The sequence below is a fragment of the Phyllobates terribilis genome, unplaced genomic scaffold (assembly GCF_046119375.1).
Source record: "Phyllobates terribilis strain yellow unplaced genomic scaffold, ASM4611937v1 Scaffold_3__8_contigs__length_932513732, whole genome shotgun sequence".
Lineage (NCBI taxonomy): Eukaryota > Metazoa > Chordata > Amphibia > Anura > Dendrobatidae > Phyllobates > Phyllobates terribilis.
In genome coordinates, this window is record NW_027362763.1 from 232,190,060 (window position 1) to 232,205,537 (window position 15,478).

Here is a 15,478-nt window from a genome sequence, read left to right on the forward strand (position 1 = left end):
CCCGGCGGTCTGTATATGACAGCCACTTGGAGGTTGGAGGGAGAGTAGATGTGGACAGAGTGGACTTCAAAAGAAGGAAGGATGAGGGAAGGTAGAGGTGGGATTGGGTTAAAAGTGCAGTTGGCAGAAAGGACAAGACCCACTCCTCCACCATGTCTGTTACCAGGGCAAGGAGTGTGGGTGAAGTGCAAGCCACCGTAACACAGCGCAGCAGGGGACGCAGTGTCGGAGGGTGTCAGCCATGTTTCGGTGATGGCCAGGAAGGATAGATTACGAAAGGTAAAGAGGTCATGTATAACATGTAGCATATTGCAGACAGAGAGGGCATTCCAGAGTGCTCCAGAAAGAGAGAGCAGGGGGGTGGGCATCAAGGGCACAGGTTTAACGTAGGAGAGATTGCGGTAGTTTGTATTTGGTTGGGAGCGATAGGAGGGGGAGTTAGTGGAGGGTGTAAGCTGCGGGGGTCCAGGATTGGGAGATATGTTGCCAACAGTGAGAAGAAGCAGAGAGTGGGAGGCCAGGTGGGAGAAGGAGAGTTGCCGGCTTGTATTATGTTTGAGTTGGACAGATCTGAAGTTGAGGAGCAGGTCAGCAGATGAGGTCAGGTGGAGAGGTAAGAGGGAAGGAGAGATGCTTATTTGGTTTGAGGGTGCTGGGGCTTGGGGATAGCAAAGAAGAGTAAGGATTAGTGAAGCAAAAACTGTTAAGGCATATGTAAGCATGGTGAAAGTGTAAGGGAGACTAGGGAAGCTAAGTACATTTAGTAGGTAGTTACTCGATCTTTCTGGTCACTTCTGGCCCATTTCTGGCATATTTCTGCAGGTTACTCAAGAGACATATTCATGGAGACCACGGTCAGACAGACCTGTATCTCACAATACAGCTTCCAAAGCACATGGAGTAGGCCAGGTGAAAGCAGGAGGAAGAATCTGCAAGGAGAGGATTCACAAACACAGGAGGGGATAATTAGGAGACAGAGTACGTCCCATGCGCAGCATTCGGGCTGATGAGTGCAAATGTGCCTCCAGTATTTGCTGATAACGTGCTGCATTCATCTTTCCTTCAACTTTTACCAAGTTTCCTGTGCCTTTGTAGCTCACACATCCCCAAAACATCAGCGATCCACCTCCATGCTTTACAGTAGGAATGGTGTTCCTTTCATCATAGGCCTTGCTGACCTCTCTCCAAATGTAACGTTTATGGTTGTGACCAAAGAGTTCAATTTTGGTCTCATCACTCCAAATTACCTTGTTCCAGAAGTTTTGAGGCTTGTCTCTGTGCTGTTTGTCTTATTGTAGGCGAGATACTTTGTGGCATTTGCGCAGTAATGGCTTTCTTCTGGCGACTCGACCATGTAGCCCATTTTTCTTCAAGTGCCTCCTTATTGAGCATCTTGTAACAGCCACACCACTAGTTTTCAGAGTCCTGAATTTCAGCTGATGTTATTTGTGGGTTTTTCTTTGCATCCCGAACAATTTTCCTGGCAGTTGTGGCCGAAATTCTTGTTGGTCTACCTGACCGTGGTTTGATTTTTACAGAGCCTCAGATTTTCCATTTGCTAATCACAGTTTGAACGCTGCTGACTGGCATTATCAATTCATTGGATACTTTTTTGTATCCCTTTCCTGTGTTATACAGTTCAACTACCTTTTCCCGTAGATCCATTGACAATTCTTTTGCTTTCCCCATGACTCACAATCCAGAAATGTCAGAGGCTGGATGAAGGATGCAAGAGTCTATCTGGATCCCAGAAACCCACTCAGCTTTTATGCACAAACACTGATTACAAGCAAACAGGTCATAAGTGAGGATATTACCTTTAGTAGCCATTCAAACCCATTTGTGTCAAATTCCGTGCATGTTACCAGGCCAAAATCACCAGGGTATGTAAAGTTTTGATCAGGGTCATTTCGATGTTTTTGGTTGTCATTAAGATTTAAAAAGAGAAAGCACAGTAGTTTGACAATAAATGGCTTCACCCAACCAATAACCATGAGTGGAGAAAAAGTTTTTTTTATTATCATTCATATTCTCAGAAACAAGGCCAAGAAAGGAAAAATTATGCCGGAGTATGTAAACTTTTGAGCACAACTGTATATATGATCCATGAAATATAATAATAATAATAATTTTTTATTTATATAGCGCCAACATATTCCGCAGCACTTTAAAATTAAGTAGGGACATGCACAAACAATATAAACAATACAATGAATCCCATTTCAACAGTTACATGATGAGTGAGGGCCCTGCTCGCAACCTTACAATCTATAGTAATAGAGTTCAAAAGAAAAATAAGGCCATTTAGCAAGAATCTCAAATGCTTATATGGCTAGAGGGAACTCCAAAAGTTTAGCAATGAAATTAGAACACTAGGAATTAATGCTCACATTGAAATTTATTGCAAACTATAAAGTGAGAGGTGATGTTAGTCATTGGGAGTTTGATGGATTTGAAATGGGTTCAGAATAATCAGTGGATTCTGTGGTCTCCCATTCTGGTCCAGCCAGGTTTGATACTGCTCAGCATTGTTGCCATTCCCAACACCTAGCTGGTGCACGAGATAGACAAGTAATCTGGGCTCTTTGTTCCTAGCAACATGAAGCGTAGGTTGCAGAGGGAAACATGGCTACTACAGCCTAAGTCCAGGATTCACTGCACTGAGCATGCCCGTGACATGGCGGACCGTGATTGGTGGTTTGGAAGTCAGCTGATCCGGTGACCTGGCACCGCCTGATTGGTCGCGGGTGATGTCACCAATAGTGCGACGGTGGGCAGGGCTTAATCTTTAAATAGCCCGCCCACAAACATGGCGGCGTTCTCTGATCATTGAGCTGTGATGTTGTTGTTGTGTGGACGCTTGGTCGTTTGGGCTCCACGTGTGCTTTAGCTTCTATTCGGCAGGTTTAGTGGGGGATAGGCAGCCTTAGATGGAGGGAGGCTGGTAGCTTCGTCTGGCAGTCTGGCTCCGACAAAGGGGTCGCCATACACCCCAAGCAGTCTGCAGACGCCGTATTCCCGGCACCACCTGTAAGCCACGTGGAGAGATACTGCTCAGTCCGGTAGCACGCCGGCTGGGAGCATGTACAGTATACGCCGGCGTGTATCACACATGCATCCTAGCGCCTGCTGAGTAATTGACGTGCCCCCTGGGCAGTGGGGGTTACTCGAGTGGTGGGCCCTCTTTTAGGTTGTTGAGGGGATATCACGGCGGCTGGCCCGCGCCCGTGGCCCAGGGTGGTCAATGAAGATGGGGGGAAAATATATGGGAAAGGGAATGTTCGTAACGCCACCTGCCGTGTCTGGTGAGGATTACCAGCGCTGCGATGGTCCTCCGAGGCCGGTGTTCGGGCAGCTTAGTTGGTACGACTCCCCACAGGTGGAGTGGGGGCTCAGGGCAGCTTAGTTAGAGAGAGTAGAGAAATGGCGGGTGAGGTGCCGCGGAGGAAGGAACAGACAGAGGCAGTAGTTGAAGTCATCCAGGTCTTTACTCACTCTGTTGTTTAGTCAGCTCAGAGCTTCTCTCTGCTGTCTCACGGCGAGCTGCGGCCACCAGGGTGGGGTTCAGCACTTCCCAGGTAGATCAGGAGCACCTGCCAGGACCCCGCTCTAGTGTGTTCCTCTCTTGGTCAGCTTCTCCCGCCTTGAGTCCCCCACTGAGTCCCGTACAGGTACTGCAATGTCCCTATGGGTAACGTGTAGTTCCCGGACCGACTGGGTGCCCTTTTTGGTGACTTGTGGTGAGATTGTGGCGTAAGGCCGGGTCCCTCTGGATAAACTCAGATTAGAGCATACAGGTGGCGACTCCGCTCTGTCCATATCCCCCTGGGATCCACATAAGCCTCCGGATTTTTCCGACAGAGACGTGAAGTACAAAGTCAGATAGTCGGGGACCGGTTACCCTCTTGCGGCAGGGTCCCTCTGGCTAGGCCAGAATAAGGTATACAGGTGGCGACTCCGCTCCGTCCGTATCCCCCTGGGATCCTTTCGCCAGTAGAGCCTATCTCCTCTGCTCCCCTCCTGGGCCTTCTTGATTGGACCCTGACCGGGGACAGATCCAGTATTAACTCTGCCCCACTCCTCGTCTCGAGGCCTGAGATCGAGGACAGTGGACCCCCAGCCGGCTGCAGCCTTGTGCTGATTTGCCGTCCAAAGACCCACAACCAAAGACCTTGTTATAAAGATGGCCTCCAGTTATATAGAATTCTAGTAAAGTGCTTAGGTAAGTGCTTCCTCCACCCTCACTCACTACATGGTTCCCCCTCACTTTGGTTCCCCCCAACTCCTCCATTCAGGACCGGGGCGGCACTATGGTGCATTTAGGCCCCCTACAGAACTGCAGCGGTATAGTGTTGAGTGTGTGTTTGGGGTCCTGTGTGGCACTCCATACTTACCTGGAAGAGGAGATACCACACCTCTTTCTGAGATGCAGTACCCTTGTGGCGACTGAACCCTCAGGGGTGCCACATAATCCCTGTGCTGTAAACAGGGCTACAGATACATTATTTTTCGCACATCTCTCGTGCAGTTAAAGGAGATAGTGCAAATTCCTATTCCCATTCCGGTGTGCAGTAACACAGAGGGGATTGTTATTTCAGGTGGTTGTTTTACCTTCTTACCCGGAAGGTGTTCGGCCGCAGTCCTCCAGGCTGCATCGCGGACCCCGGGTTCAGTTGCGTTCCATTATTTAATAAAGTTGTTTGCAACCGTCCCTTTAACAGTATCAGAGTGCCAGGGTCTTGCCGAACATGGCTGACTACCAGCAACTGCAGCGCTATATACAGCAACTTGAGGCAAGACTTAGGACTCTGGAACAAGCTGCCCCGGTGGCTGATATCACTGCAGTAGCTACCCAGGCAGCTTCTCAAGCGGCCAATCTAGTTAACTTGGTTGCGGTGAATGCTGCGGCAGCTGCAATTGCTCCTTTACCCCGTTTTGCTCTCCCGGAAAAAATTTCTAGTGACAGCAAATCCTGCAGAGGTTTTATTAATCTGTGCTCCATTCAGTTGGAGATGATGGAGGCGCGGTTCCCCTCCAAAAGGGCCAAAGTGGGTTTTGTCATCTCGTTACTTTCTCACAGGGCCTTGGAGTGGGCTACACCTCTGTGGGAGCGGAATGACCCGGTAGTGGCTAATGCGGGTCTCTTTCTTAAAGCCCTAAAAAATGTCTTCCTAGGTCCTCAGGTAACGCATGATATGGCTCTTAAGCTTCTTGCTTTGGTCCAGGGTTCGGTCACTGCCAGCCACTATGCCATCCAGTTCAGAACCTTAGCGGCTGAATTGGATTGGTATGAGCGGTCTTTAATTCCGGTGTTCTTGAAGGGTCTGGCTGGGCATATTAAAAATGCTCTATCTACCAGGGAGATTCCAACCTCCCTGGAGGAGTTAATCTCTCTCGCTAACTGAATAGATTTGCGTCATGCAGAACACAAGTTAGAGCTGGAGGTCCCCAGACCTCAGTGTCAGTTGGCACCATCATTCTCTAGACCCATTTCCAAACCCGTGACTCCTGACCTGGAGCCTGAGGCTATGGATATATCCCGGACTGAGTCTAGCCCCTCTCATCCTCGGCCTGCACATCTCTTGGAGTACCCCATTAATAAGGGTTTCAAGCAGTCGGGAAAATGAGTGTGTCTAACCACCGTTGGAGGAGGTGTGTTAGATTCCGGGGCTCCTTCCTCCAAATTATTGTATAAGGTGACATTGTTCTTCGGAACAACCACGGTTACTGCCAAGGCCTGGGTGGATTCTGGCGCCGATGACAATTTTTTGTCATCTACGTTTGCCCAGAAGTACGCCATTCCTATGGAGTTACTGACAAAACCAATGAACATTAGGGTAGTCAACGGTTCACTACTGGACACGCAAATCACCAGTCGATTCCCCTCACCATGTCATTTCCTCAGGGTCACCGGGAGGTTATCTCCTTTCTTATTATTCCCGGTGGATTAGATGAGGTGCTATTTGGTCTTCCATGGTTACATTGTCACACTCCACACATTAACTGGAATACGGGGAGAATTTCTTCCTGGAGTGAGAATTGTGTGTCTCAGTGTATGGTTACAGTCACCCGGAGGGTAGTCTCTGAGCATTCTACCGATTTGGCCCCTGGCACAGATTCTCTGCCTGTCCCCGAGACCCAGGTCTTGTCAGATTATATCAAAAAGAACCCTCGGGAAGACCTTTTGTCCCGGTCCATGGTTACGGCTGAGGACGATGACGAGCACAGGCCCACTCTTCCTCCTGGGAGGACGTTCGTTCCTCCTAGTCTACAAAATGAGGTGCTCTCCTGGGCACATGCCCCTAAGTTCAGAGGTCATTTTGGGGTCAAACGTACCACAAAGTTCCTTCAACGGTCGTATTGGTGGCCCCGGTGGTGCCAGGACATTAAGGAATATGTTCTAGCGTGTGTCTCCTGTGCGAGAGATAAATCGTTTTGTCAAAGTCCGGCTGGTCTTCTCCACCCGTTACCCGTGGCGGATTCCACAGATCTGACTCCGCTTCTTCTGAATAATGGCCAACATCCGTGCGTTCCGGTTCCTATGCCAATCCCCTCTATGGAACCTGGGGTCAGAGATTTGGCTCTGGAAGCGCGGGAGGTTTGGGACCATACCCAGGATGCTTTATTGGCCTCCAAGAATCGAATGAGAGAGTCGGCTGACACTCTTCGTCGTCCTGCTCCCGTATTCTATCCGGGAAACAGAGTGTGGCTCATGGCTCGCAATACTAAAGTACGCGGGGAATCTGCTAAGTTTGCCCCCCGTTTATTGGTCCTTTCAAAATTTTGGCCCAAGTAAACCCAGTAATGTACCGTTTACAGTTACCACGACACCTGAGGAGTCACGACACTTTTCATGTGTCGCTCCTTAAGCCCGTTCGCCTGACAAAACTTGCTGAATCCCAACCTGCTACAGACACCAGGGGTGATAATCTTGAGGTGCAGGCTATCATGGGGTCTAAGATGGTTCGTGGAAAAAAAGGTTACCCTGTACACTGGAAGGACCATGGATCTGAGGATCATCCCTGGGAACTGGTGGACCACATTCATGCTCCCCTGCTTGTTGAGGAATATGAGCATCAAGTGGAGGATTGTGTTAGAAGGAGGGATAATGTTAGGTGTTTGCTGGATTTGAAATGGGTTCAGAACCATCAGTGGATTCTGTGGTCTCCCATTCTGGTCCAGCTGGGGCTGATACTGCTCAGCATTGTCATCAGTTGCAATGCCTAACTGGTGCACGAGATGGACAAGTTGTCTCTTGCCTCTTTGTTCCTAGCAACATGAAGCGTAGGTTGCGGAGGGAAACAGGGCTGCTACAGCCTAAGTCCAGGATTCACTGCACTGAGCATGCCCGTGACATGGCAGACCGTGATTGGTGGTTTGGGAGTCAGCTGATCCGGTGACCTGGCACTGCCTGATTGGTCGCGGGTGACGTCACCAAAAGTGCGACGGTGGACAGGGCTTAATCTTTAAATAGTCCGCCCACAAACATGGCGGCATGCTCTGATCATTGAGCTGTGATGGTGTTGTTGTGTGGACGCTTGGTCGTTTGGGCTCCATGTGTGCTTTAGCGTCTGTTAGGCAAGTTTAGTGGGGGATAGGCAGCCTTAGATGGAGGGAGGCAGTCTGGCTCAGACAAAGGGGTTGCCATACACCTCGATCAGTCTCCAGATGCCGTATTTCCGGCACTGCCTGTAAGAGAGATACTCCTCAGTCCGGTAGCACCCCGGCTGGAAGCACCTATACGCCGGCGTGTATCACACACGCATCCTAGCGCCTGCTGTGTAATCCCTGTGCTGTAAACATGGCTACAGATACATTATTTATCGCACATCTCTCGTGCAGTTAAAGTGCGAATTCCTATTCCCATTCTGGTGTGCAGTAACACAGAGGGGATTGTTATTTCACTTGGTTGTTTTACCTTCGTACCTGGAAGGTGTTCGGCCGCAGTCCTCCAGGCTGCATCGCGGACCCCGGGTTCGATTGCCTTCTATTATTTAATAAAGTTGTTTGCAACCGTCCCCTTAACAAGTGATGTATATAAAAACTCATTATAAAAGGAGAAAACGCAGTACAAAAAGGTGAGCCACATCATTTGACACAGACAAATGTATGTACGTATGTTATGTATATAAAATGTCCTAGACCAAATGATCAATAACATGTATAACCTGTGTTATAAACATTACAGATCATTTGGTCTAGGACAAACCAAGGCTATATATCTTTAAATACTGTAAGTATGTAAAACCGGATCAATTACTTATGTTACAATCTATAGGCTATGTTATACATATTATTGATCATTTGTTCTATGGCAATTTAAGGCTGTGTATATACATACTATACATTTGTCTGTTTGTGTCAATGGATGTGGCCCACCTTTTTGTACTGCGTTTTATCCTGTTAGGCCACAGCCCCACTATCAGTATTTGGTCAGTATTCAGTCAGTATATTTTCTCAGTAGTGGGAGCCAAAACCAGTTGAGGAACAATCAGAGAAAAGGTATAGTAGAAACAAGTCACCAATTCTGTATTTATCACCCACTCCTGGTTTTGGCTCCCACGCCAGAGAAAAAATACTGACCAAATACTGATAGTGGGGCCGTGGCCTTATAATAGGTTCTTGTAAGTGATGCACAAACTTGCTCGGATAATGGGTTAATCGAGGAAGCATGGGTCCTAACCGAGTACCTTCGGTGTGCTCGAATGCTATATTTGAGTCACCACAGCTGCAAGTCAGCCGCAACACATGCAGGGATTGTCTAACAAACAAGCAATACCTGCATGTGAACAGCCGCAATCAATGCAGCCGTGGTGACTCGAACATAGCATTCGAGCACACCAAAGGTACTCAGTTAGGACCCGAGTGTGCTTGGTTAACCCCTTATCCGAGCACGTTTGCGCATCACTGGTTTTTATGTACCGTATATCACTTGGCATTTTATAGTATGCAATAAATTTCAATATGAGCTTTAACTCCTAGTGTTCTCTTTTCGCTGCTAAACTTTCTATATTTGCCAGCATGACCAAGGACTCTATTGGTTCAATTTTATCACCCTGCTGCAAAGGTCGGTTGTCATGGCTAGTGTCTTCGTCATCATTTTCACTCTACAGGCCACTATGCATGATCTGTTCAGGGTCTCCTGACTTGAAATCCCACTATCCTCTTTCCACATTTAATATTCACATACCAGTGCAGCGCTCCACTCAAGATTCAGTGTTACACAGTCACAAGTTTCTCACAGGCCACTGCAGCTGGGAGCAATGAGAAACTGGGTGCAACACTGCATGTGCACCTGATCTGTATCTAAGGGCTCGTGCACATGGCTGTATTTTCAGTACAAGTGCGATCTGACAAAACATCGGATTGCACTCAGACCAATATTATTCTATGGGCCTATGCACAAGTCCGATTTTTTTTCCCTTCGACCAAGCCATCGGACTGCACTCAGATGACATCTGCGTGCAGTCCAATTTCCACGCACTGACAGAATGGGGAAGATGGAGACATTTTTTGCTCCATCTTCTCCTTATTTGAGAGAATGGGATCATACTGTGATCATCACACTCTGATCAAATTCTGATCAGAGTTTGATCAGAGTATGATTTGTATAATTAACCCGATTCTCTTGGGAGAAAGACTACACGGTTGTCTGCACCTAGCCTCTGGATCAGGTCTACATGTCTGTGCAGATCTGGTGCACACTGTGTCCAAGCAGAATGCCATGCTCCCAGCACCACTTGGTTACGTTTGGTTTCTGGCCACTTGCTTTTTCTATATGTGCTTTGTATATTGTATAATATGTCAACATTTCTATTTAGGTTGTACGAGACTCATATTTGACATAAAAAACAGCATGGGTCAACAGGTGTACACCGTCACAGAAGACTTTAATTGCCTCTTACAATACATGTTTATGGGATACAGATCCTTTACTAGGAGGATTTCTGATAATACAGGAGGTCTTGTTATGGAAGTCTACAAACCCTTTGAATGCCCAATTTTTCCTTATTGTCAGACAACCAAGGTATGTATTACTATATACATCTGGGTAGCCTGTATATTTGAAACGTGCCTCCTACTTATAAAATGTCACCATTTTTTTTTTATACAAAGATCTTTCTTGAAATCTCAAAAGGAAACTATCCAACCCCACATATTCCAAAGCTAACCGGCTGTCTCCAGAATAAATATTATGTTATTCTGTTAGATCACACAATTTTTTTTTTTATTGGAATTATTAAAATAAAATACTCCTGTGTCTAGACATTGTGTCTAAATACCTGTTGTGACGTCCCTTAGTGTTCTTTACTTTCCTCCGAGTACACCTGCCTAATGTACTCAGTGCTAGTTGTAACGTACTTACCTGCTCCTGCTCCAGTAACATCTGCATCTGTCGTCAGGAGCTGCTGATCTGACTCTACAGGAGGCACTGGAGGAAGTGGTAATGCAGACACCACTGAAGTTAGTGTATTTAATTGCTGGGTGTTGTGCCACCCAGCCAGATAGTATGTGTTTCTGCTGATCAGTCTATTTTTGGGCTGATCAGCAGGTGAGATCAGTATTTTTCTGTGACCAGTAGGGCAGCACCATGCCCTTTTTAAACTCTCAGCAATCTAGAAGTTTCCTTCTGGTATGCTATTTTGGACTGATACCTGACTCAGTTTGTTATACTTCTATACCTTTGGATATCCTTGGACAAATTACTTGTAGGTAGATACTTAAACATTTCTCTGCCTTTTGATTCTGTGTCTGGCTGTCCTGGTTTGACTGTCTATTCTTTAGTTTGTCTCCTGATTCTAACCCTGGTTCCGTCCCTTCAATCATTGACCCAACTAATTTGACTACTCTTGCATCAACTCCTCTCCTCAAGCTGGCAGATACTTTATGATCACAACCCAGGAGGCCCTTTTCTAAGTCCAGACCCTAGTATAGGTGTTAGGCCAAGGCCCCACTATCAGTATTTGGTCAGTATTTTTTTCTCAGGAGTGGTGCACTTGTTTCTAGTATACCTTTTCTCTGATTGTTCCTCACCTGGTTTTGGCTCCCACCGAATACTGAACATTATCTGATAGTGGGGCCGTGGTCTCAGGTCTCGCTCCCACTTGCGTATAAATACGCCAAGTGCAATGCGATAAAAAAATTCATTGCACTCGCAACAATGTTATTCAATGAGGAAGTGTTCATCTGCAAGCTTTTCCTCAGCTGTAATAGGGCTCAGGAAAAAAATTGCAGAATGCTGCGAGTGGTCGCGTATATTGGACAAAACGCAAGTCAATGGGTGCAAGAAAAAAAATGGACGGCACACGGATTATGCGTATGCCGTCCTTTTATTTATCGCACACATCTCAAAGGAACCACAAAATTTCATCAGCCAAGTACACTACATTCACAGCCAGAACCCTCAGAATAGATAGAGTCCATGGTTATTGGGTCCTTCCCAGCCTAAAAATACCAGCCCGCAGCTGCCTTAGAAGTGGCGCATCACATTAGATGCACAAATTCTGGCACTTTGCTCAGCTCTTCCTGACTGCCCTGGTGCAGTGGCAATTGGGGTAATGGTAGTTGGCTGTGATTTATCAAAAATCACAGTTGGCATCAATGCTTGGGGTTAGTAATGAAGAGGTGTCTATCAGACCCCCATTACTAACCCAGTAATAAAAAAAAACACAGAAAAATACTTTATTTGAAAAAACACTTCCGCACAATTTCCCAGGTTTACCAATTTATATATAAAAAAAGAGATGCAGGTCTACCGTAATCCACAAATGGATACCTCTAAAACATAAAGAGAATGAAATAAAGACAAGACACTGTCCCTCATTCACCAATTTATTAGAAAACAAAAAGCTCCCACACAGCTCCGACGCAGTCTGTGGCTTTCCCGTGATGATCCCAAGGCTTTGGAGCCTCGTTCAGAGAATGAAGCTCCATAGGCAGTAGCAGCAGCCACTCCGGGTCCCACTACACTTTGCGAGACCCGGTGGCTGTGATGAGTGGTGACCTCAGTAACTATACTGCTCATCAGAGTCGACAAGTCATGCTGCCCTCTGTGAGACCTGGTGACCCTGAAGAGTGGTATAGTTACTGTCACCGCTCATCACAGTCGCAGAGTCTTGCAGAGTGCAGCAGAACCTGGAGTGGCTGCTGATACAGCCTATGGAGCTTCCTTCTCTGAATGAGGTTCCATGGCATTTGGACGTCGAATTCGGGGATCGTCTTGGGAATGCCATGGACTACATTGGAGCTGCATGGGAACTTTTTATTTTCTAAAAAATTGGTGAACGAGGGACAGTGTTTTTTCATTATTTCAGTCTTTTATGTTCTTCAGGTATCCATTTGTGGACTACGACACATTCCTTCGACTATGGAGGGCCTGCATGGCTTTTTAAAAAAAAATAAAAATTTTTTTAGCAATAATACATTTCTAAACCAGGAAACGTGTGGGGGTGTTTTTTCAAATAAAGTATTTTTCTGTGTGTGTGTGTGATTTTTTTTTATTAGTGGGTTAGTAATGGGGGTGTCTGACAGACATTTCTCCATTACTAACACCAGGGCTTTTGACAAATCACAGCTGACATCAACCTCAACTACCATTAAGCCGATTGCCATTGCACCAGGGCAATCGGGAAGAGCTGAGCAAAGCGCCAGAATTGGCGCATTTAATGTGATGCGCCATTTCTGGGGAGGCTGTGGGCTGGTATTTTTAGGTTGGGAAGGGCCCAATAACCATGGCTGCACAAGACTTTTTTATGTCAGATGGACAGGGTATAGAGGACTATGAATGGACTAGTCTGGCAGGTTAGTATATATTTTTTAGAATTATTCACTCAGCACCTTGAGTCGATTATTAATAGTTGGGCATGCTACAAGAAACAATTACTGATGATAGTTAGCGGGATAGCAGTTCATTGTTGTCTTAATTGATGTTGTGATTTTGACTTCATCTGGAAAAATTGAAGGAGGGTTTATGAAAATTGGTATTGACTCTGTTCATGCACACATGTTCGTTATGTTTTCTAAAGGCTGAAGTGAAGACAGCATCTGGGGTTCCCATGGCTTACATTGTTAAAGGAAAAAACCCATGGTTCTTGACATTTAAAATTCTGAATGAAAATAGTGAGGAGGTTCTGAAAATAACTGCAACCTCATGTTTCAGCTTTTCAAATATATACCTTAAGGTAATCTTTATTTTACATTAAATATACAATATGTATAACGACAATATAACCCAAGATAGATCCACTTAGTTGCATTGCGCGGTGACCAAGTTAAGATAGCCGCTGTCTCTGACAGCGAACCATCCCGGCATGTCGCTCCAGAGGCTTTAACTCCCCCACCTGCGTCGGTGACTGCTGTGATTGGTGGGTCATGTTATGGATATAGAGAATCCATAACATTTCAGAGAGTGTGTGCCCTTGACTGTCAGACAGCAGTGTGTATTTCGAGGATGCATCACCTCTTTTGTTTGATGAGTGGTGACAATATGTTGTGTGTCTGAGATATGTAGCCTATATTGAGATGTGATTGATATTCAATTTGAAGCCTATAGTGGACAGTGAGTGTAAGAATAAGTGATTGGAGATAGATTAATTCAGACACACCCATTTCAAGTGTGTACGTGATAAGCTACTAATGAAGAGAGTGCACAAGGAGCATTTGGGCCTATCAGATGTAAGTGCATAGATAGTTACATAATAGTACAACATTGGCTGAATTGGCTGAATTCAGTAAAATTTAATGTAATGATTAGTGATGAGCGAATATGTTCGAGATCCGATCTCCAAACTTAAGTTCGACACGAATGTGGCACACTCGGATTCGTGATCGGTTGGCGATCAAAATTTGTTCAATTTGGGAAAATCGGTAACGTTTACCGAATTTCCATGGTTATGTGATTGTGGTGCAGCTACAGCGTTTTTTTTTTACAGTTTTGCTAGCATAGTGCTTGTGTCTGATCGGGGAAAGGTGGCAGGTGAGTTGGGGGGCTTGTGATAGCTTAGAACAGGTCAGATCAGCGGTGTAACTTTTAGTCAGGAAAGCGCGGCTGGCAAATCAGAGCGCAGGAAGCATCCACAGTGTCCCAGACACAAGGGCTTCTGCAATTGGCTGCTGAAATCGTATGTCCTCTCCATATAAAAACCGGCCATATTCTCTCAGCGCCATTTTATGTACATCACTGAAAGAGATAGATGCTGCTGAGTGTGCTCTCCTGTGTAATGAGAGATATTAGCTAGATAGATGGGCACTTCTGTGGAAGTCAGATAGTGTAGATAAGTCCTGTGCTGTGTACCTGTTCAATAGACCTTGCCGCCCTTTTTTTGTGTTTTTGTGCAATTACTGAGAATTCTGACAGAAACAGCAGGGCCTATGGCTCAGAACAGTGTTGTGCATTGGTTGTACTGTGCTCCATGCAGACCTTCAATCTATGTTTGCACTTGCTAAAGTGATAAAGCAAGCAAGCCCTTGTAGGGGTTGAAATTCAGGTATCTGCAGAGCTGGTCAGTGCAGAGCACAGAAAACTTTTTTTTCATTTGCTAATGTGATAGTGTAAGCTGTTAGCCCAATTTGTCATTTTTTTGGTGGGTAAACTTCAGCTGTTTTCGCTAGCCACAGTACAGCAAAGATTTTTTTTGTGTCGCAGATGTGTTACACTCTAATATAAGGCACCTGGTGCTTTTAGTGGCGGTGAAATTCATCTGTTTTTGGAGTAAAAAAATAGATTTTTTTTCTGTTGCTAGCCAGTGCCACAGTCCACTAAAGATTTTTTTTTGTGTGGCAAACGTCATACACTCTAAACCTCAGCTACAACATTAGTGGCGGTGAACTTCAGCTGTTTTCAGAGTAAAAAAATAGATTTTTTTCTGTTGCTAGACAGAGTCCAAAAAATATTTTTTTTCTGTCGCAAACGTGTTACACTGTGCTATAAGCCACCTAGTCCATTTAGTGGCGGTGAAATTCAGCTGTATTCAGAGCTTGTGCAGAGTCAAAAAACTAGCATGCTCCTACTAAAGTATCTGAGCAACTTGAGTGTGAAAAAGAGAGGTCGTGGTGGAAGGGGGAATCGGCTTGGTGTTCAAGGTATACGTGGGGTAGGTGGTAATGTTAGTTAAAGTACTAGTGAACCAACACCGTCATGTCCTATACAAAGACAACTGACAACTTCTGTTACTGGATGGGCTACTCCACTCCCTTGTTTGGTAGCCGACCAGCGATACGCCTTGTTGATAAGGGCCAGAAAGAGCAGGTGCTCCAGTGGATGGCAAGCTCTGCTTAAAGAGGCCTCTCCTCTTCTTCCTCCACCTCAACATCACACACAGTACAGTCCACAGAGGTGGCGCTCCATTTACTCTTGTTTCCCCCCATGTCACAACTGTCTAAGCATCCAAATGACTGTAGCGAACCACAGATGGGCAAGTCTGTAGAGCTGTTCACCCATTCTGTACCATGGACATCAGAAGTGTATTTCAAGCATTCA

General features: G+C 45.9%; 1 protein-coding gene across 2 annotated transcripts in view; it reads left to right on the top strand.

Moving 5' to 3' along the window:
* Positions 1 to 15,478, top strand: part of LOC141259136 (phospholipid scramblase 1-like) — a 45,323-nt gene that overhangs the window by 16,730 nt on the left and 13,115 nt on the right. For both annotated transcript variants that reach the window (XM_073674658.1, XM_073674659.1), the window contains exons 5-6: positions 9,822 to 10,027; positions 13,026 to 13,181. In XM_073674658.1, the coding sequence (XP_073530759.1) occupies positions 9,822 to 10,027; positions 13,026 to 13,181 (362 nt within the window). The remainder of the gene's footprint in view (positions 1 to 9,821; positions 10,028 to 13,025; positions 13,182 to 15,478) is intronic.